This window comes from Sus scrofa, chromosome 2 (assembly GCF_000003025.6).
Source record: "Sus scrofa isolate TJ Tabasco breed Duroc chromosome 2, Sscrofa11.1, whole genome shotgun sequence".
NCBI lineage: Eukaryota > Metazoa > Chordata > Mammalia > Artiodactyla > Suidae > Sus > Sus scrofa.
In genome coordinates this window covers 65,856,508-65,877,900 of record NC_010444.4, presented here as the reverse complement: position 1 = coordinate 65,877,900, position 21,393 = coordinate 65,856,508, and the positions used below count along the sequence as shown (strand labels likewise).

The window sequence follows — 21,393 nt, the reverse complement described above, 5'->3', positions numbered from 1 at the left end:
TCTTTTAAAAAAAAATTAAAAATATATTTTTTTGTCTTTTTAGGGCCACGCCTGCAGCATAGGAAAGTTCCCAGGCTAGGGTTCTAATCAGAGCCATAGCCCCTGGCCTATGCCATAGCCACACCAGATCTGAGCTGCATCTGCAACCTACACTGCAGCTTGCAGCAACGCCAGATCCTTTACCCACTGAGTGAGGCCAGGGATCCAACCCACATCCTTATGGATACTAGTTGGGTTCTTAACCCCCTGAGCCACAAATGGAACTCCAAAAAAGTTAAAATCTTTTATCACTCTAAAACACTGTTATCTTTAAGATACTGGCTTTGCTGTGCTGGTGAGACATTTTCAAATGCATGGTGAAATTAACAGAGACTCCTGGATGAATGTCCTGTCTCCATCCTCTTCTTACTGATTGTGTTCTTGAAATCAGGCCCTCAAATTTCCCTTTTGGTTCAGGGGGGTAAGGATCTGGCGTTGTCACTGCTGAGGCTTGGGTTACTGTTGTGGCAAGAGTTTGATCTTTGGCCCAGAAAGTTTCACATGCCATGGGCACTGCCAAAAAGAAAAAATAAAATAAAATTGGGCCCTCATTCCAGTGCTGCCCAGAGTTTCCAAGGAGCCAGCAGTTCCCATAGTTGGGGGGTCCTGACTGGCACCCACACATATAGATCTGGCTCTCTCATGAGCCCTTGAGCTGGGCATTGTCACCCATCCACGCCACTACCCCAGTTCTTTTGATGCCCCCTAAATCATGATATTTCACCCCAAATATGCTACTTTGGCATAAGGTTTATTTTGCCTTTTGTCTTTTTAGGGCCGCCCTGGTGGCTTATGGAGGTTCCCAGGCTAGGAGTCTAATCGGAGCTACAGCTGCCAGCCTACACCACAGCCACAGCAATGCGGGATCTGAGCCATGTCTTCGACCTATACCACAGCTCATGGCAATGCTGGATCCTTAACCCACTGAGCGAGGCCAGGAATCATGCCTGCCTCCTCATGGATACTAGTTGGGATTATTACCACTGAGCCACAATGGGAACTCCTCCTCTTTAATTTCTTATTCTATTGGTCTGGTCTCTTCCTAGACGCTTTTTTTTTTGCTTTTTAGGGCCGAACCCGAGGCATATGGAAGTTCCCAGGCTAGGGGTCAAATTGGAGCTGTAGCCACCAGCCTACACCAGAGCCACAGCAACGCCGGATCTGAGCCACTTCTGAGGTGCCATTATTATTGGGGGAGCTCTGCCTGCTCTGCCATTTGGACTCCCTCAGCCTCCTTTACTCGAGGTGAGCTCAAGGCTTGGTGTCTGAAGCAAGACCTCGTGGAACTTTCTGCTTTGATGCTGTGATAATAATGCCCACAGTAAACAATAGCTTACTACAGGCCAGATACTGCTTTTTCTGAGAATAGCAGAAACTTGGGGACTGCTCAGACCTTCCAGGGGGGCTCACCAGGCTGAGTGTGTGTGTGTGTGTTTGTGTGTATATAGTCTGTCTGAGACATGCAGACATATATATATGTATATATATATATATATTTTTTTTTTTGGTCTTTTTGCCTTTTCTAGGACCGCTCCTGTGGCATATGGAGGTCCCCAGGCTAGGGGTCGAATCAGAGCTGTAGCCGCTGGCCTACGCCAGAGCCACAGCAACTCGGCATCCAAGCTGCGTCTGCAACCTATACCACAGCTCATGGCAACGCTGGATCCTTAACCCACTGAGTAAGGCCAAGGATCGAACCCACATCCTTATGGTTCCTAGTCGGATTCGTTAACCACTGCGCTACAAAGGGAACTCCTATGTGTGTGTGTGTGTGTGTGTGTGTGTGTGTGTGTGTGTGTGTGTGTGTGTATTCGCATACATACATATTTTTGTCTGCATCCAAGACATGCAGAAGTTCCCAGGCCAGAAACTGAACTCAGGTCACAGCTGTCACCAGAGCCACAGCAGCTGCGGCAGTGATAATGCTGGATCCTAAACCCAATGAGCCATCAGGGAACTCCAGGCTGAACTATTTTCATAATGTTAGGATGTCCTTTACCTCTGTCACTTTCATCCACTCACATGTGTGTTTGGGGAGATTGGCTCTTGCAACAAGTGGAATGCAGAATCGGATATGAGAATCCAGCCATGTTCTGCGAAGCCAGCATCAAAGAGACAGAAAAATGTAAAACAATGCCTCTCTTTTCATGGAGTTTTTTGTTTTGTTTTGGAAAATGTGTTTATTTTTCATTAAAAATATCTGTTATCATTAGTAGCTTTATTGTTGATTGTGATTTAAAAATAAATAAATAATTAAAAAAAGTTTCAGTCCTACAGAGTTCCTGTTGTGGCTCAGTGGTAACAGGTCTGACCAGTATCCATGAGGATGCAGGTTCGATCCCTGGACTTACTCAGTGGATTAAAGGACCAGGCATTGGCATGAGCTGTGGCATAGGCTGGCGGCTACAGCTCCAATTAGACTCCTAGCCTGGGAACTTCCATATGCCTCAGGGGTTGCCCAAAAAAGACAAAAAAAAAAAAAAAAAAAAAAGTCTCAATTCTAAGAGTTCTCACTGTGGCACGACAGGATTGGTGGTGTCTCTGCAGCACCAGGACACAGGTTTGATCCTGGCTCTGCACAGTGGATTAAAGGAGCTGATGTTCTGGTGTTGCCACCGCTGCAGCGTAAGTCTCAATTATTGTTTGGATCTGATCCCTCGCCCGGGAACTCCATATGCTGTGGGGCAGCCAAAAAAGGAAAAAAATAAATCTCTTTTAATTTCTAAATGGCAAATACTGGTAACTATAACCCACATAAATAGATGCACTTTGGGGTCCTTAGTATATTTTTAAAAAAGTAGAAAGGATTGCTGAGACCAAAACGTTTGAGAACTGCTGATGTAGAAGCATGGTCCAGTCCAGCCCTCTGCCTGTTTTTATTTAATTTAATTTTTTGCTTTTTTATTTTTTATTTACGTATTTTTAGGGCTGCACCTGCAGCATATGGAAGTTCCCAGGCTAGAGGTCGAATTGGAGCTACAGCTGCTGGCCTATGCCATAGCCACAACCACTTGGGATCTGCTCCACGTCTGCAACCTACACCACAGCTCACGGCAATGCCAGATCCTTAACCCATTGAGTGAGGCCACTGATCAAACCTGCATCCTCATGAATACTAGTCAGATTCATTTCCACTGCACCACCATGGAACTCCCTGTTTTTATTTTTTTGGTCATGCCTGTGGCAAGTGTAAGTTCCTGGCCAGGAATTGAACCTGTGCTATAGAAGTGACAAAACTGGATCCTTAACCACTAGGCCACCAGGGAACTCCACTGCTGTTTTTAGATCTATTCTTTTTTTTTTTTTAAGGTTTTTTTTTTTTTTTTTTTTTGTCTTTTTGCCATTTCTTGGGCCGCTCCCGCGGCATATGGAGGTTCCCAGGCTAGGGGTCGAATCAGAGCTGTAGCCACCGGCCTACGCCAGAGCCACAGCAACTTGGGATCCGAGCCGCGTCTGCAACCTACACCACAGCTCACGGCAACGCCGAATCGTTAACCCACTGAGCAAGGGCAGGAATCGAACCCGCAACCTCATGGTTCCTAGTCGGATTCGTTACCCACTGCGCCACGACGGGAACTCCTTTTTTAAGGTTTTTATTTTTTATATTATAGTTGATTTACAATGTTCTGTCAATTTCTGCTGTACAGCAAAGTGACCCAGTCAAACATATATATATATATATCTTTTACTCACATTATCCTCCATCATGTTCCATTACAAGTGATGATATAGTTCCCTGTGCTATACATATAGCATAGTCCCACTATAGCATAGTTCTCTGTGCTATACAGCAGTATCTCATTGCTTATCCACTCCAAATGCAATAGTTTTCATCCACTAACCCCAAACGCTCAGTTCATTCCATTCCCTCTCCCTTCCCCTTGGCAGCTGTAAGTCTGTTCTCCAAGTCTATGAGTTTCTTTCTTTCCTGTAGATAGGTTCATTTGCACTGTATATTAGATTTCATACATGTGGAGTTCCCGTCGTGGCGCAGTGGTTAACGAATCCGACTAGGAACCATGAGGTTTTGGGTTCAGTCCCTGGCCTTGCTCAGTGGGTTAACGATCCAACATTGCTGTGAGCTGTGGTGTAGGTTGCAGACGCGGCTCAGATCCCGCATTGCTGTGGCTCTGGCGTAGGCTGGTGGCTACAGCTCTGATTCGACCCCTAGCCTGGGAACCTCCATATGCCGTGGGAGCGGCCCAAGAAATAGCTAAAAAGACAAAAAAAAAAAAAAAAAAAAAGAAGAGAAAAAAAAAAAGATTTCATACATGTGATATCATATGGTATTTGTCTTTCTCTTTCTGACTGACTTTACTTAGTATGAGAGTCTCTAGTACCATCCATGTTGCTGCAAATGGCATTATTTTGTTCTTTTTTACGGCTGAGTAGTATTCCATTGCACACCTCCGTCTTTTTTTTTGTCTTTTCTAGGGCCGTACCCGTGGCATATGGAGGTTCCCAGGCTAGGGGTCCAATTGGAGCTGTAGCTGCCAGTCTACGCCAGAGCCACAGTTGTGACCTACACCACAGCTCACGGCAACGCCGGATCCTTAAGCCACTGAGCAAGGCCAGGGACTGAACCCACAACCTCATGGTTCCTAGTCGGATTCGTTACCCACTGAGCCACGACGGGAACTCCAATAAATAAAGTTTTACTGGAACACAGCCACACCTACTCTTTACTTAAGGCTGATTTCCCTGTGCAACAACAGAGTTGACATGCTGAGAAAGAGACTGCCAGGCTTCAAAGCTGAAAATATTTATTCTCTGATCCTTTAAGAAAAAGTATGCTGATGACTGATATAGAACAATGCATTTAATTGGCATTAACAGCTCCATGACTGTTTCCCTCTTACAGATGAGCTAACAGAGGCACAGAGAGGTTAAGTCACTTTCCTAAGGTCACACAGCCAGTGAAGCTGGAGCTGAGCCAAGACCCTCAGAGTCAAATGACTGATCCCAAAGTTGGGGTGTGGTAGATGTCTTTGGTTAGTGTCCCTCTGCTCAGCTTCTGAATCCCCTTCTTCTGATATCCCTTTTCCAGTACCCCAGTATTCCTTGAGGACCAGCCCCCTCTCCTTGTCTCCAGATTGTGTGGGATTCTCTGAAATCCCTTTCTTGGGAGAACCAGGAGCTGCCTTTTCAGACCAAAGAAAAGTCTTTCACCTCAATTTGAACAAGGGGTACAGCTGGCCTTTTCCTTACCTGACTCAACATTGCTCTTATTAACTACAGTTTTGTGGCTGTTGACTATATTCACAGAAGCATTCACAGAATAGGCAGGGAGATGAGGCCCTGGGGTTGGAGAGCAGCAGGGTGAGGGTCCCTACCATCTTCTTCCTCCAGGCCAGCTTCTGGAAGCCTGGAGTCCTGGAGTGGGAGTGTACAGGCCTTGTGGGCTGATGGACAGACACGGGGGTTGGGGCTGAAGACAGAGGGAGAACAGTGTGTCAATCCCTTCTTAAGAACCCTGCCCTCACTGGTACCTCTGATACCTGCCTTCAACTTGAACTCGCTGTGACCATCTTTTTTTTGGCCACTTTTTTTTTTTTTTTTTTGCTCTGAACTTTGACCTCAAGGACTCCCCAGTTCCTATAGGTAATTTAGAGCCATCTCAGGAAAGTGCGTGATGGGATACAGCTTGTGGTGGAGCCCTTCAGAGGCAGCTTTTTGGGTGCAGGTGGGTGGGGTGGGGTGGGAGAGCTGGATGCCCAGGCCTGGGGCAAGGCTCACCTCTCACGGTGGGAGATGGTGGGGATGCTATCTTGGCAAAGGGTCCCTGAACTGGGTTTCCAGTTACCTCCTCAGCGTGTTTCTAATAGGAGTTTTGCTAACATTTGAGACCTCACACATACATGCTCCCTGGGGTCTCAGTGGCTGATCATGAGGATGGTCACCAAGGATTGTTGCTTTCAGTACAACCCAGCCTGGAGAAGCAGTAGCAGATGGTGGAGCCCTGGGGGGCTGTGGGGGGTACTGCCCTGTCCCCAATTCTGGTCAGTGTCTTTGGCTTTATCTTTCTCAAGCTTTTTTTTTTTTTTTTTTTTTGGTCTTTTCTAGGGCCGCTCCCAAGGCATATGGAGGTTCCCAGGCTAGGGGTTGAATTGGAGGTGTAGCTGCCGGCCTACACCACAGCCACAGCTGCATCTGTGACCTACACCACAGCTCACAGCAATGCCGGATCCTTAACCCGCTGAGCAAGGCCAGGGATCGAACCCACAACCTCATGGTTCCTAGTCGGATTCGTTAACCACTGCGCCACGATGGGAACTCCACTTTCTCAGGCTTTTTAAGGCAGCTGGGACCCCTGGAGCTCTGGGTACCTAGCTCTTGGAAGTGTGGGGCTTGTCTGCTGGGTTGGGAACCACAAATATGCAAATACGCGGATATGGCTAAAGGTACTGGCTGGAGAGCCACAGCGGCTTTTTCATCCTTAGCCACATTTTTTTTTTTTTTTTTGGTTTTTAGGGTCTGCAGCATAAGGAAGTTCCTAGGCTAGGGGATGAATCAGAGCTGCAGGTGTTGGCCTACACCACAGCCACAGCAACACCAGATCTGAGCTGCATCTGTGACTTACACCACAGCTCACGGCAATGCCAGGTCCTTAACCCACTGAATGAGGCTAGAGATCAAACCTGTGTCCTCATGGATACTAGTTGGGTTCATTACCACTGAGCCCCAACAGGAACTACCCTTAGCCACTTTCAATGTGCCTCCTTCCCAGGTTCCCCTGAAGAGAACTGGAGGGCACTTTGCAGAGGATATAAAGACCACTCCCATCCAGAGGCCCTTTGATTCAACTTTTTTTATTTTTTTTCTCTTTTTGAATGTCATGCAATAATTCACAGTCCCAAGCCCACAGTTTTCAAACAAGGTAGGAAAAAGGAAAAAAGAAGCAAAGGAAATCGGTGGTGTTTTTTTTTTTTTTTCTTTTTTCTTTTTGTTATTTCAAGCAGGACCAAATGTCAGAAAAAAATGCTTCTTTTCTCAATCATTAATTTTTTTGTCCTTTTTAAAATTGTTTATTTGTTTTAAATTGATTTCTGCAGGCAGTAATAGTAGGGTTTGGTATAACCAGCAAGCACTCCTGTGTGTGTCTGAGAACGTGTGTGGGGTATGAGTGTGTCTGGTGGAGGTCTGTGTGGGACGCTGGGTTTCCACTTCGCTTCTGCCTTTTTCGCCACACACGGGCCACCAGCTCGCGTTCACCAGGGAAAGGAAAGATTCAATTGAGATGATAAAACTCATCAATAGAAGCAATTTTTTTTCTCCCCGTTTTTCTTTTAAAAATGTTTTTTTTTTTTTTTTTTTGAAATTTCCATTTTCCCCAAGGTTCTCCAAAAATGGCTGAGTTAATTCGAATCCCTTGGCTGTGTGGTTTGTCTGCCCCGGAGGGCCCCCATCATGGGGGATCCGGGCTGGGTTGGGGGCGCGCCGTCGCTGCCCAGGAGCGGCTTGTCCGGGCTGAGGGTCTCTGCGGGACGCCCGGGTGTGTCCTGGCCCTGGGGACTTCCTCCAGAGTCCGGGGTCGTCCGGCTGGTCCTCTCCTAGGCCCTCCCCCGTGTGCTGGGCAGGTGGCAGCGAGGTGGCCCCGCGGCCGGTGCGGCTCCTCCCCGGGGGCGTGTGCGTGGGGTGCGTGGGGGGGCCGGGCGGGCGCGGGTGCCACCTCGCCCGGGCTTAGCACCAGTCGTCGTCGTCGGTCTCGCTGTAGGCTTCGTGCAGGCCTTTCCGGGAGCCCGGCCCGCGGGGCCTGGCCAGTCCGTGGGCTGGGTAGTAGCCGTTGGGGAGTCGCCGGCCGTGCCGGGAAGGCGAGGCGCAGGCCGGGCCCGGGGCCCGGGGAGTCCTGGGCGAGCACACGTGGCGCGCGGGGGGCGGCGCATCGTAGGCGGCGGCCCGGGGCTCCTCGCCGCCGCCGCTGCCCGGGCCGTCGGGCTCGTCGTAGTCGGAGCCCCGATAGTAAGCGTGGTGCCGGGGGCCCGGGGGCCCCTCGGATGCGTGCGCGCCGGGCGCCGGCCACCGCGCCCCGCCGTGGCGACACGCCCTGGGGGACTCGCTCCGGGCCGGGCCCGGGCCCCGCCGCTCCATCCCGGGCGAGCGGCTGCTGCCGTGGCCCCCCGGGGGCGGCCGCTCCCCGGCCAGAGGCTCAGCCGCGGGGCCCGGGTACCTCCGCGGGCCGCTGGGGGCCGCTCGGCCCGGCCGCGCTGCCGGCTGCTGCTGCTGTTGCTGCTGCTGCTGCTGCGGGGGACCCGAGCCGCCGGCCTTACGGATCACGGGGGAATAGGACACGTGTGGCCGGGGGGTGGAGGGGGTCTGGGGGAGCTGGCGGCGTCCCCGCCGCGGAGTGCTGGTACCAGATGTTGAGGGGGCTGGGCTTCCACTTACGGAACTACTGCCCTACACGAAAATTGAAACAAAGGAAATCAAAAAAAAAGATACAACAAAATCAACCAGAAGGAGACGGGAGGAGACACGGAGGACGGGAGGGTTGGGGGCGAAGGAAAACCAAAGGAGGGCGGGAGAGGGACAGGGAGGAGGAAGAGAGGGGGACACAGGACATTTGAATGGAAAAAAAGGAGAAAAGCAACAGCCACAGGGAGGAGGAGGGGGATGAGGGGAGGAAGGAGAGGAGGGGAGAGGGAGGAGGAGGGGAGAGAGAGGAGGGGAGAGAGACAAGGAGGGAGGGGGAAGTCGAAAACCAACACAACAAAGTGAAAAGAGAAATGAGAAATGGAGTTTTGTAAGTTTTGGGGTTAAAATAGCAGAAATTTCAAAAATTACTCACAGGCGTCCAGAGGACAGAAATCATAATCGAAACAAAAAACGGAAGCCGGGTTAAAGGAAAGCAAAAGGCAGCAGGCAGCCAGCGTGGGCATGAATTAAAGACCACGCTGGCCGGAAACTCAAAAGTGATCCACAACCAAAGAGGAAGCAGCTTCGGGCAGGCGGGGAGGGGGTGGCAGGCAGGCAGGGGGGCTGGGGTGGGCAGAGTGGGGAGTCAAAGTGGCAGGGGGCGGTGTCCACCCCTGCAGAGGCCCCTCTGGCTGGGGGAGCCCAGTGGTGGGCAGAGTCAGAGGTCACAGTGGGAGTGGGAATGGGGACTCTGCCAGAGTGGCTGTGGGGTGTGGGCTCCCCTCCTCTCCTGGACCCCACGGGCTCCCCATCAGGGGTGTCTCCCGCCACACCCACCTGCCGGTGTGCCATGTGCTCACGGCCCTCACTGGGTGAGCGGGACCAGCGGTGGTCCCGGGCCCGGGCCCGGCCATGGTCAGGCCGCTCCTGGGCATAGCGCTCCTTGTCTGGCGGCGGGGGGTGGTGGTGATGGTGGTGGTGATGGTGCTGCCGATGCTTCCGGTCTTTGGGCCGGCCCCGCTCCTGGTCTCGTTCCTTTGATGGCAGGTCCCCAGACTGGGTGGTCATGCTCAGGTCTGTCCCCAAGCCTGGGCCGGATGGAATCAAGACAGACAGACAGATGGGTGTGAGGGAGGGGTGGCATGGGCACCTTCCCTTGGACACCAAAAACGGCCTGGTGGGTGTTGGGAGTGGTGCTGGTTCTCTCTGCTATAGCAACACAGGATCTGTCTGAGCTGCATCCTTGACTTATTGCCACAGCTTGCGGCAATACTGGATCCTTAACCCACTGAGCGAGGCCAGGGATCAGACCTGCATCCTCATGGACAGACACTGTTTCGGGTTCATTTTTTTTTTTTTGCATTTTAGGGCTGCCCCTGCGGCATGTGGAAGTTCCCAGGCTAGGGGTTGAATTGGAGCTACAGCTGCCAGCCTAAGCCACAGCCACAGCCACTGCCACTTGGGATCCACATCTTGTCTGCGACTTGTACCACAGTTCACAGCAACGCCGGATCCTTAACTCACTGAGCAAGGCCAGGGATTGAACCTGAATCCTCATGGATACTAGTTGGGTTTGTAACCCGCTGAGCCACAACGGGAACTCCTCCAGGCCTTTCCGTCTTTTCTCTCTCAGTGTCTGCCCTGCTCTGTCTTCCTCTTCCTCTTTCCCTTACAGAGTCTCCAGGCCCTGAGACCTGAATGGCGACCCACCTGTGTCCACGTCCGTGTAGCGGCCCAGGGAACGCTCGGAGGCTCGGTGGCTGCGGTCTCTGCGCCGCTGGTGGTGCCGCTGGTTCTCCTCGGGCGGCACCCTCTCCAGGGAGTAGTCGTCCAGGCGCCGGGCCTTGGGGCCTAGCACGGAGGCTGAGCGCTTCATGGGGCTGGTGTCTGAGATGGTCTGGGGGTGGGGGGGACAGGCCGGCGGGCTGGGGTCAGCAGCTGGCGCCAAGCAGTCCTGGTCTGTCCTGCCCCACTGGCCATTGGTGACCCGGGGGTGACCATCCAGGGGTGGGACTGGGGAGGGGGGCTCACAGGACTCAGCTCCTGATCAACCAGGGCCCCAGGACTCACTCCTCTGTCCCCTCCTGGGCTCATCCTGAGTTCTGGCTAGGAGGCCCTATTCTATTCACCTGCTGCTAGGACAGGCAGGCGGGCCAAAGGGCAGAGCTTCCTCTGTCCAGGGGAGCCCTGGACCCTGGGTCCTGCCTGCTCTCCAGGTGGGGGAGGGGCCTCTGCCTCTTGTTGGTGTCGGGCCTATAGGCCCAGTGCCAGGCCACCCAGCTCACTGTCCTCCTCAGCCACCTGGGCCTGGACTTTCCTGTCCACCTGAATTTGGCTTCTGTGAGGATGGTAGGGGTTGGCTTTTTTCATCCTTGGCCTGCAGCCTGGGAGCCTGCATGTGTCCTCCCCACCAACCGCCAAGTTGAGCCAGGTTCTTTGCTGGGAGATGAGAGAAGATGGGGCAGACAAGGCCCGGGGCCTGGCCCAGCCGAGGGGCCAGCCTCCCTGCCCGAGGCAGGAGGTTTAAGGGTTATGACAGGGGAAAGAGCCTCCAAGAAAGAGTAGGTCTGTAGGTCAGGCTTCTGGAATGATGGACCCCCTGGCTTGGGGGGGGGCTTGGCGGGAGGGAGGGCAGGCTCTGCCCCCCCTACGGCATATGTGGGTGTACACAGAGAACACAACACACGAGGATGGGGCTCCACGAGACTGGAGGGGGGTGTGGTCTGCAAAGAAGGGGTGGGGTCAGAGGACAGGAGAGATGACAGGACTCCCACGAGGGGGGGTGGGCGGGAAGAGGGGGCCGGAGCCCGGCTGGGCAGCGGGCAGGCGCTGCGGTACATACACTGAGGTTATTCCCACGTGGCCGGCCCCTTCTCCTCTGTCACAGCCCCACGGGATGGTGCACACAGAAAAAACAGAAAGAAGGAAATAAATATAGAAGCCGAGAGGGAGAGTGGAGAGGTGGTACATGGAGGAGATGCCAGGGTGGGGAGTGGGAGGAGGAATCTGGGGCAGGGAGGGGAAGGGGGAGGTAGAGAGAGGTTAAAGTCCCTAGTGTGTGGGTGACCCCTGGGCCGGCTGGCCGTCCTCCCAGGGGCACAGAGGAGACAGACAGGAGACACCACAGACAGATGGCAAAGGCACAAGACCAACAGATGGGAAGGCATGGCCGCAGGCCCCTGGCCCTGGGCTCTGCCTCATGCAATGCATCCCAGCCCTGGCTCCACTGACACTCAAAGCTTGCGGGGGGGCAGGAGGGGGTGGCTGTCAGCTGGCTTGTTCCACCCCTCTCCTGGGGCCCAGCTCAGTCCTGGTGGGTGGGGAGGGAGATGGGGGCTTGGCAGCCACATGCAGGCTGGGCGCCTCCCACCGAAGTTTCCAGCAGCTAGAGGCCAGGCCCCTGGCCCAGCCAGGCACAGCACAGCCTTCCACCCCGTGCAGACGTCACGGCACAGCGCACGGGCAGCCCGCCACAGTCAGACATGCTGCCCTGCCTCTCAGGGTGGGCAGCCAGCCATGCTTCTGGACCCTCTGTCCCCAAGGGCTCTGGGGCACTGGGATTGCCTGCCTTTAACCAAGCCCTGCATCTGGGTAAAGCAGCCACACGCAGACACACATCAGGCACACACACCTGCTCCCCGCCAGCAGCCCGCACAGAGATCAGACAGAGAGACGAACCTCAGCTGCCCCCAGGCCCACCCCAGGCTCTGCTACCAGATCCTAGGACCTGGCAAGTTCCCCAAATCTTGCACGTATATGAGCACACACATTCTGTGCATGTACGTGCCTGTGTGCATGTATGCACACACGTACACATGCATGTATGTTCCTTTTTTTTTTTTTTCTTTTTAGGGCTGCACCTGCAGCATATAGAAGTTTCTAGGCTAGAGGATGAATCTAAGCTGCGGCTGCCAGTCTAAGCCACAGCCACAGCAATGCTGGATCTGAGCCGCATCTGCAACCTACACCACAGTTCATGGCAATGCCAGATCCTTTAACCCACTGAGCAAAGCCAGGGACTGAACCTGCATCCTCATGGATGCTAGTTGGGTTGTTAACCTGCTGAGCCACAATGGGAACTCTGAGCATGCTTGTACCTTCTTGATTGTAGCTCTCACCTGGGCCTGACACATCACCTCTCCATACCCCCTCCCGTGACCCCCACGTGTGGCCTCAGCACCCCCAATTGGTGATGGTCACCGTACCCCACCCCAGGAGAACCTCATCCCCTCTCAGCTCTCTATCTGGGAGGAGCTAAGAGGAGCAGGGCCTCCAGCTGCTCCAGGTGTGGCCCAAAGGGGCAGGGAGCTCCACCCCAGGCCCCAGGGTGGTGGGTGAAAGCCCTCACCTGGTTCTCGGCGGGGAGGCGGGGCATGGAGGCGGCCCGGGTCTGGCCTTCCATGGGGAGGTAGTGCTCACTGTCCGAGTAGCCATCTCTGCCCATCTCTCGCATCTCCACGGACTGCGGGGCAGATGGCGAGGCCCCATGAGCCCCGGGTCCTGACCCATGGACCCCAGGGCTGGCCTGGGGTTTGTGGAGCTGCAGGTGTGGGGGCCAGACCCTCTTGTACCGCCCAGGCCTGGGAGACAAGGGGGCGGTGAGGGATGGAGGCACCTGAGAGTTGGGCTGGCTGTTGGGTAGATCAGTTGGGGGTCCCCGCTCTGGGCTCCATGTGCCCGTCTTCTGGAACATCTCCTGGGCTCGCTGGGTCACCCAGGATGGACTCTCCTTCATGCTGCTATCATGAGCCATACTGTGTGGGGGCACAGAGACCAGGGCTGTGGTGGCCACTCTGGGGGCTTCCACACCTGGGATAGGCACCCCCACTCCCCCCACCTCCTGGCCAGAGGAACTCACAGGCCACCTCCTGGGTCGAGCTGGGTGGAGGGGAGGGCGTTCTGGCCGGGGCCCCCCTCTTGCGTTGGAGATGGGGGCTCCATGCGCTGGAACATGAGAGGTGTCCGGTTCTGGGGAAGCAGACAGCAGAATGTATGCACAGGGTTGGGGGGAGGGCCAGAGGACAGGTGGAGGAGGGTGCCCGAGGCTTAGGCGCTGGTCAAGGCTGCAGCTCGGAGGCTATGCAGGGTATGCTCTTCCCACCCCTCGGTGAGATCCCAGAAGTCATTCCTTTTTTTTTTTTTTGTCTTTTTAGGGCTGCAACTGCGACATATGGAGGTTCCCAGGCTAGGGATCTAATCGGAGCTGTAGCCCCCGACCCTACACCACAGCCACAGCAACGCCAGATCCTAGACGCATCTGCAACCTACACCACAGCTCATGGCAACGCCGGACTGTTAACCCATTGAGCGAGGCCAGGGATCGAACCCGCAAGCTCATAGTTCCTAGTCGGATTCGTTTCCGCTGTGCCACCATAGGAACTCCAAGAAGTCATTCTTTTTAATTTTTTTTTTTTTTTTCCTTACGGCTGTATCTGTGGCACATGGAAGTTCCCAGGCTAGAGGTCAAATTGCAGCTGCCCGCCTACGCCACAGCCATGGCAACACTGGATCCAAGCTGCGTCTGCAACCTATGCTGCAGCTTGCGGCAATGCCGGATCTTTAACCCACTGAACGAGACCAGGGATCAAATCTGCCTCTTCATGGAGACTAGTTGAGGTCTTAATCCACTGAGCCACAATGGGAACTCCCTCAAAGTCATTTTTCACACCCCAACATGCACACACACACACACACTCAGGTCTGATCTATCAGCCAGTCCTCTAGACTCTTCCTTCCAAATCCATTCATAACTGGATCACTTCTCACCCCTACAGGGCCCCATCCGGGTCTTGGTTTATCATCTCTGGCCTGGACCAGAGCAGCTGCCTCCTCCCAGGGCTCACAGCTCCCACCCTTACCCCCCACGGCCACCAGAGGGCACGAGTGAACACCTACATGAAGTTACTTCCCTCCTCTATGGAGGAGCCCTGGTGGCTCCCACCTTACTCCCAGTCAAAAGCCCCCCCAAACCCACAAGGCCCTTCGAAATCGGCCCTGTCACCTCCTCACCCTTGTCTCCTCCCACTTCCTCTCTCTCACACTCTGTTCTGCCATATTGGCTTCCTTGCTGTTCCCCAAACTCGAACTCATGATCCTGCCTCAGGGCCTTTGCATTGGCTGTTCCCTCTTCCCCCCCAGGTATCTGCTTGGCTTACCCCCTTTCCTCTTCCTTCAAAAACTTTCCTCAGATGTCACAACCTCAGCAAAGCCTCCCCTGACTACTTCAAATCATATTTCGTCCCCCACTCCCCCGCCCCCGCTTTTTCTCATGATGCTTACTATTTTCTGCAATGCCGTATCAATTAGTCATCTGTCACTGCTGGCATTCTTCCAACTGGAAATTCTGCTCTGCAGGGATTCTGGTCTTTTTTGCTCACAGATGCACCCCTCACCCCAGAGCTGAGAATAGTGCCTGGCACACAGTAGGTGCCCAGTAAGTGCTGGTGGAGCAGATGAGCTAACTCAGGCTCTGTCTCCTTGGTGACCTGCCCTAGAGCCTGGCCATACCCCACCATTCTCGTTGGTCCTCAGAGTGATAACAAAACCACTTTCTCCCAGCCTGGGTGTCCCCAGAACGATGGAGATAGGAAGGAAGGGCCATCAGGGCCGGGGGCATACCTGCTCCTCACGCATGGCCTGCAGCTTCTTGGCCTTGCTCTGCCGGTAATACTCCATGATCATCATGGCCGCATAGATCTTCCCCACTGTCAGGTCGGTGGCTGGGGGCACAGGGTGAGCTCACCATGGGGGGGGGGCCCTTCTGCACCAGCCGCACTGTCCCCTGCACCTCCTCCCCCTCCCCCTCCTTCCTGGCGGAACAGAGCCCCGGGGCCAGGCCAGGCCTGGCTCTTACACTTGTGAGGGGTGACCAGCAGGTCCAGCGTCTTCTGAGACAGGTTGGGCCAGATGGCCATCATTTCCTTCCGCAGCTCGGCATCCATCTGTTGTTTGTCGGCTCCGCCTGTGAGTGGGAACAGAGAAGCCCTGATTGCCTGGCTGGGCGTCAGCCAGCCTAGGGGCAGCAGCAAAGTCAGTGGCTCCTGCTGACCCACACTCTGGTGTCCTGGTTCCTGGCAGGTCTCCAGGGTTCTGTGGGCCTGACCTGGAGAGGGGACTGACCACATGGGCTCTGGTCCTCAGTAGGGCCAGGGCCTTGGAACGGCTGGGTGGAGGACAGTCCAGTATCCAGAGGGGCTAACCTGGTTCCCACTTGCCGACTGGATGACGTGGCTATTAGTCTACCTTTCTCTGCCTCAGTTTGCTCATTTTTGAAATGGGGATGATGGCAATAGTACCTGCCTCACTGAGCTGTTTGATAATCAAGGTAGTTAAGGTGCAGAGTTAGGACGGCATCTGCCGTAGGGAGCCTGGGTAAGGCTTGGGGAGCAGCCCTGATAAAAGAGGTTTCTCCCTGAACAAGTTGTCCCTCTTATGAATGTTGACCTTGGATGGAGCCCATCCTTGGTCCCTCACCCCATTCTTGGTCCCTCACCCCAACCAATTGGCCATTAAGGCTCTTTGGCAGTGATTCCTGATCCCTCTGGCCTGAGTGCACCTGAGTGTGGCCCTTCCTGGTCCCCTGGGGTTGGCCGGGGTCATGTGATGACTTCTTGCCAATGAGGTGTGAGCATAGTGAGATGTCCCTTTGGGCATTCCATGGCCAGTGCAGGACTCTCCTGAGTTCTTGTTCCCTCTGCCACAGGGGCTGGGAGCACTAGTGACAGTGGTTGCCCACTCAGGCCCAGTCCCTAAGTGACTGATGAGCGGAAGCCCCTGCCAACCCCAGAAGTTCCCACATAATGGAAGTGGGAAGCAAATCTTTTGTTGGTTCGAGAACTTGGGGCTGTTTGTTACAGCAGCATATTCTCATCCAACCTGAATGATACAATAGCCTGCTCCCTGCTTCTACTCCTGTTTCACAGCCCCCAACCCTGGGCACAGGGATGCTGTTTTCAACATTTACCCCTGAGTATGGAAGGGACATTGATGACAGGGCTAGAACAAGGGCCTGAAGGCTCCCTGCTGGGCCAAATATTAACCCTGTGGCTGCTGGATTATGGGATGAGGTCCAGGAGATCTGGGGAAGGGCGGGGGCTGGCTACCAACCAATAGAGAAGTATTTCAGTGTTTTAGCAACCATCCACAGGGGCATGCTGGCTGAATAGCTAGCCTGCTCGGGCAGGCCCCAAATCCCCATTTGCCTCCACTTCCTGCTCATATCTTGTCACTCAGCATATGCCCTCCTTGGCCTTCCTTCTCCCACTCCTCCTTCCCCATTCTGAGGCTGCCTCTGGACCCCCTGCCCAGCTTCTTCTTCTCAGCAGATGTGGGTTAAATTGCAGACATCTGCCAGGCACTGCGTGGAACTTTCACTCATCTTCCCCCATGTGGCTCTGGAGACAGATGCCTTTATTTTGAGAAAAACCTCCAGAAGGGCCTTTTTTTTTAAGGTAAAGCTTAGATCCTGTTCCAGAGTAAGGCTATGGAGGGGATGGGGAGCTGAACTGCCTGGACCAGTGCAGTCACCTCTGTCTGGGTCGCCTCATCCTCCCACAACCACCAGAAGGTGCCCCTGAACACCTGAGTCAGTTCTCACCTCTTTTGCTCTGAGCCCTCCTGTGTTCTCACTTCACCCAAAGTGATACCCAAGTCCACAAGGCCCTGCACCAACTGCCCTTGTAACCTCTACTTCCCCCCTTGCTACTCTGTTCCAGCCCCACTAAACTCTCCATTGCTCCACAGACATGCCAAGCACTGTCCTGGCTCAAAGCAATTGCATGAGCTGTTTTCTCTTCCAGGATGTTTCTTTCCACAAATATCTATGTGGACCCTTCCCTCACCTCCTTCAGGCCCTTGCCCAAACCCTTTATCAAAGAGGTCTTCTATGGAGTCCCTGCTGTGGCTCTGCCAGTTAAGTACCCAACTAATATCCATGAGGATGGGGGTTCAATTCCTGGCCTTGCTCCATGGGTTAAGGATCTGGTGTTGCAGGGAGCTGCATGGTAGGCTGCAGACACAGCTTGCATTCTGCGTTGCTGTTGTTGTGGCAGAAGCCCCCAGCTGCAGCTTTGATTCGATCCCTAGCCCGGGAATTTCAACATGCCTCAAGTGCGGCCCTAAAAAGGAAAAAAAAAAGAGGTCTTCTAGCTGCCCCCCAACCTAAAATAGTACCTCCCCCCCACTTTTAAGCCTTTTTCCTGCTTTACTTCTCAGCGAGGCACTTATGTTGTTGTTCACCACCTAGCCACCAGAGGGCTCATTCCACAGTCTGGTCTTCATTGCTGGTGGTTGTAGGATTTAATGATACAGGGGGTTGTGGTCACCGGCTGAGCTGCACGGGGGTGGGACTGATTGGTGGGTCTGGACACAGGTTGGGAGGCTGTGGGAGACCCCTGGGAAAAACCATCTGTGTAAATGGGCTCTCAACACCCTTGACACCAGCCTATAGCAGTTTTTCTTTCCTCTAGGAAAGCATAGCTATGTCTCCCATCAGCAGTGAAGTGAGATGCGTGGGGTCTCTGTGGCTTCTTTTTCCTCTCTCTTTTTAAAGCTGTGCCTGTGGCACATGGAAGTTCCTGAGCTAGGGTTCCAATCAGAGATGCAGCTGCTGGCCTACACCACAGCCACAGCAACTCCAGATCTGAGCCGCATCTGTGATCTATGCTGCAGCTTGATAACGCTCGAGGTTACCTACTTGGTAGGTAACGCCAGATCCTTAACTCACTGAGCGAGGCCAGGGATTGAACCTGCATCCTCATAGAGACTACATGGACTCCTTAACCTGTTGCGTCGCAATGGGAACTCCCTCTGTGGCTCCTTCTCAGAGACATGGGAAGGGAAAGAAGAAAACATGACATTCCTGCCGAAGATCCCTTTCTCCCTACAGCTAATACGTTTCCTGTTTCTAGTGGAGAAAAGGAAGACATCTGTCATTATAAACTGAATTGTGTCCCCCCCCGAATTCATGTTAAGTCTCTAACTCCCAAGGTAATGGCATTTGGAAATGAGGCCTTTAGTAAGTAATTAGAGCTACATGATGTCATAAAGGTGGGTCATTAATTCAATGGGCCTGGTGTCCCTAGAAGAGAGAGGCAGACAACCAGGGGTGCATATGCACAGAGGAAAGGCCATGTGAGGACACAGCAAGAAGGTGGCTGTCCACAAGCTGCAGAGACAGGCCTCAGAGGAAACCAAACCTGTTGGCACCTTGATTTTAGAGTCCTGTCCTTACAACTGTGAGAAAACCAATTCATGTACTCATTCTCTGGTTTTATCTATTTATCTTTTTAGAGCCCCACCTACGGCATATGGAAGTGCCTAGGCTAGGGGTCGAATTGGAGCTGCAGCCGCTGATCTACACCACAGCCACAACAAAGTGGGATCCAAGCCACGTCTGCAACCTACACCACAGCTCATGGCAACTCTGGATCCTTAACCCACTGAGCGAGGCCAGGGATCGAACCTTTGGCCTCATGGATACTAGTCAGATTCATTACCGGGGACTCAATGGGGACTCTGCTGTTGGATTCTTAACCCACTGTGCCATGGTGGGAACTCCAGCCTCACAATTTTTGAAGAATCTGAAGAATGACCGAGGTTAATCCATTCACCCCAGGATAGCCCCTGCCTGCTGGAAAGGAACTTAGGGTGTTCAGAAGCTGTTGGAGGCATGAATGTGTGATGTGATAAAGAATGGAAAGAAAAGACTGGCGCCATAGAGTGGCTGTAGAGGTCAGTCTATACTTTACAAGGTCTCGTGACTCTCTCATGACCCTTGAGGCAAAATGAATGAGAATGACATCAAAAATGGCATCTTGAAAACAAGATTGCTGAAGCATTGATGTTGCTGATGGAAAACCATCAGCTCTGACAGTCTCAGGACTGGAGCCTTGGGGGATTTGTGGGAGAGGCCATAGATGGCTTGAAGCAAACAAAAATTACGGCCTGGGAGGGCTAAAACATTTATGATTACTTTATGTGCTTAGGAATGCCTGTCCTGGCATATCTTGCTTCCAATCCGTTTGCAGTAAAATACCGATTTATCCCCTGCAAGTATAAGAAAGTAGAAAATAGTAAATAAAAACCTTGAGTTGGCTCAGAGGGTTGCTATTGCCTCTTGGAGGCGGTAGCCCTGATCCCCACTCTATTTCTGTGTCTCTTTCTTATTTCTGTGGCACTGCTGACTTCGGGACCTGGGTTGAGAGTGGGCCTCATCAAGAAGCAAACTGAGTGTTGAAAAAAAGAATGATGGATTCTCAGCCCGCCTGAGACTCGATTCTGTTCAAACAACTGTGACTGTCATTGCTCTTAGAACTGTCGTCTCTAAGCCATCAGCTGACCTTCTTGAATCCACAGCCTGGCTCAGCTGTGCTCCATGGAACTGTGGGAGGGGACAGGAAGGGGAAGGGTTCCTGGCTCTGAGGTGCTAGAGGCATGACCCTCTGGGAGCTGAGTAGCATCTGTGGTATGAGTGAAAACAATGACAGGCAAGCATGTGGGCTCATCCCCAGAAGTCCCTGAAATCCTCAGGTGGGGAATCTGGTGACTGTCATAAAGGCTGGACTTGCTGCAGTCCCATAGAAAGGGTTCTGTTCAGTAAAGGACAACTCCGCAGACTTGGGTTGTCTACACCCTATGTATTGCAAAGTCATGAATGGGAATTCCTGTTGTGGCTCAGTGGTTAACAAATCCGACTAGGAACCATGAGGTTGCAGGTTTGATCCCTGGCCTTGCTCAGTGGGTTAAGGATCCAGCGTTGCTGTGAGCTGTGTTGTAGGTTGCAGACACGGCTCGGACCCTACGTTGCTGTGGCTCTGGCATAGGCTGGTGGCTACAGCTCCGATTAGACCCCTAGCCTGGGAACCTCCATATGCTGCAGGTGCAGCCCTAGAAAAGGCAAAAAGACAAAAAACAAAAACAAACAAATAAAAAACACCCAAAAAATGAAACAAACAAACAAAAACAAAAAAACAAAAGACACGAATGGTCTCCCCCTCTCTCCCAGCAAGATTCTCATTATTCAATCAAATATTGGTCTAGGTACTGCTATGAAAGAACTTTGCAAATATAATTAAAGTATTAAGTCAGCTGACTGTAGGATACAGGTTTTATCTGGGTGGGTCTGACCTAATCAGGTGAGCTCCTGAGCGATAACCTTTAGGTCCTTAGGGTATCCTGCCTGATAAGAGTGTCTGGGTTGGAGTTCCCTTGTGGTTCAGAAGTAATGAACCCGACTAGTATCCATGAGATGCAGGTTCAATCCCTGGCGTCACTCAGTGGGTTAAAGACCCAGCATTGTCATGAGCTGTGGTGTAGGTTGCAGATGTGGCACAGATCTCGTGTTGCTATGGCTGTGGCTGTGGTGAAAGCCTCAGCTGCAGCTTGGATTCAACCCCAATCCTGGGAACTTCTATATGCCATATGAGTGGCCCTAAACAAGCAAAAAGAGAGAAAGAAAGAAAAAAAAAAAAAAACAAGAAAAAAGAGTGTCTTTGTTTGCTGGGGGCTTTGGACTAGGCCAGATAGTTTCTCTTGGCATTATGATTTATGCTTGGGGCCTTGAGCCATGTGGTATCAGTGTGACCACTAAAGGGGCTGGAGGCCAAGTAACATAGGTCAGCCAAGCTTACAGGACCAACTCCCATTAAATACCAAAGTTCGAGTGGGCCTGAATGGCTGACACTACGTCATATGTGCTGTCACAAATCATTGCTGAGAGAAGTAAGCATTGCCCATGTGACTCCACTGGAAAGCTCCCTCTTGGTCTCTCTTGGACCCTGCTCCATGTGTCTTTTTCCTTTGCAGTTTTTTTTTTTTTTTTTAGGGCCACACCCATAGCATATGGAGGTTTCCAGGCTAGGGGTTGAATTGGAGCTGTAGCTACTGGCCTTCTCCACAGCTACAGCAACACCAGATCCAAGCTGAGTCTGTGACCTGTACCACAGCTCATGGAAATGCCAGAGTGAGGCCAGGGATTGAACCTGTGTCCTTGTCAGATTCGTT

The 21,393-nt window shown here is 53.0% G+C and overlaps 1 protein-coding gene across 1 annotated transcript in view; it reads right to left on the bottom strand.

Annotated features, from left to right (window-relative positions):
• CACNA1A (calcium voltage-gated channel subunit alpha1 A) overlaps positions 6,833-21,393 on the bottom strand; it is a 379,285-nt gene continuing 364,724 nt past the window's right edge. Inside the window, 9 exon segments of the mRNA XM_021083710.1 lie at positions 6,833-8,436; positions 9,229-9,479; positions 10,102-10,288; positions 11,234-11,269; positions 12,740-12,853; positions 13,007-13,145; positions 13,250-13,359; positions 15,010-15,110; positions 15,245-15,352. Coding sequence (XP_020939369.1) covers positions 7,720-8,436; positions 9,229-9,479; positions 10,102-10,288; positions 11,234-11,269; positions 12,740-12,853; positions 13,007-13,145; positions 13,250-13,359; positions 15,010-15,110; positions 15,245-15,352 — 1,763 coding nt within the window. The 3' untranslated portion in view covers positions 6,833-7,719.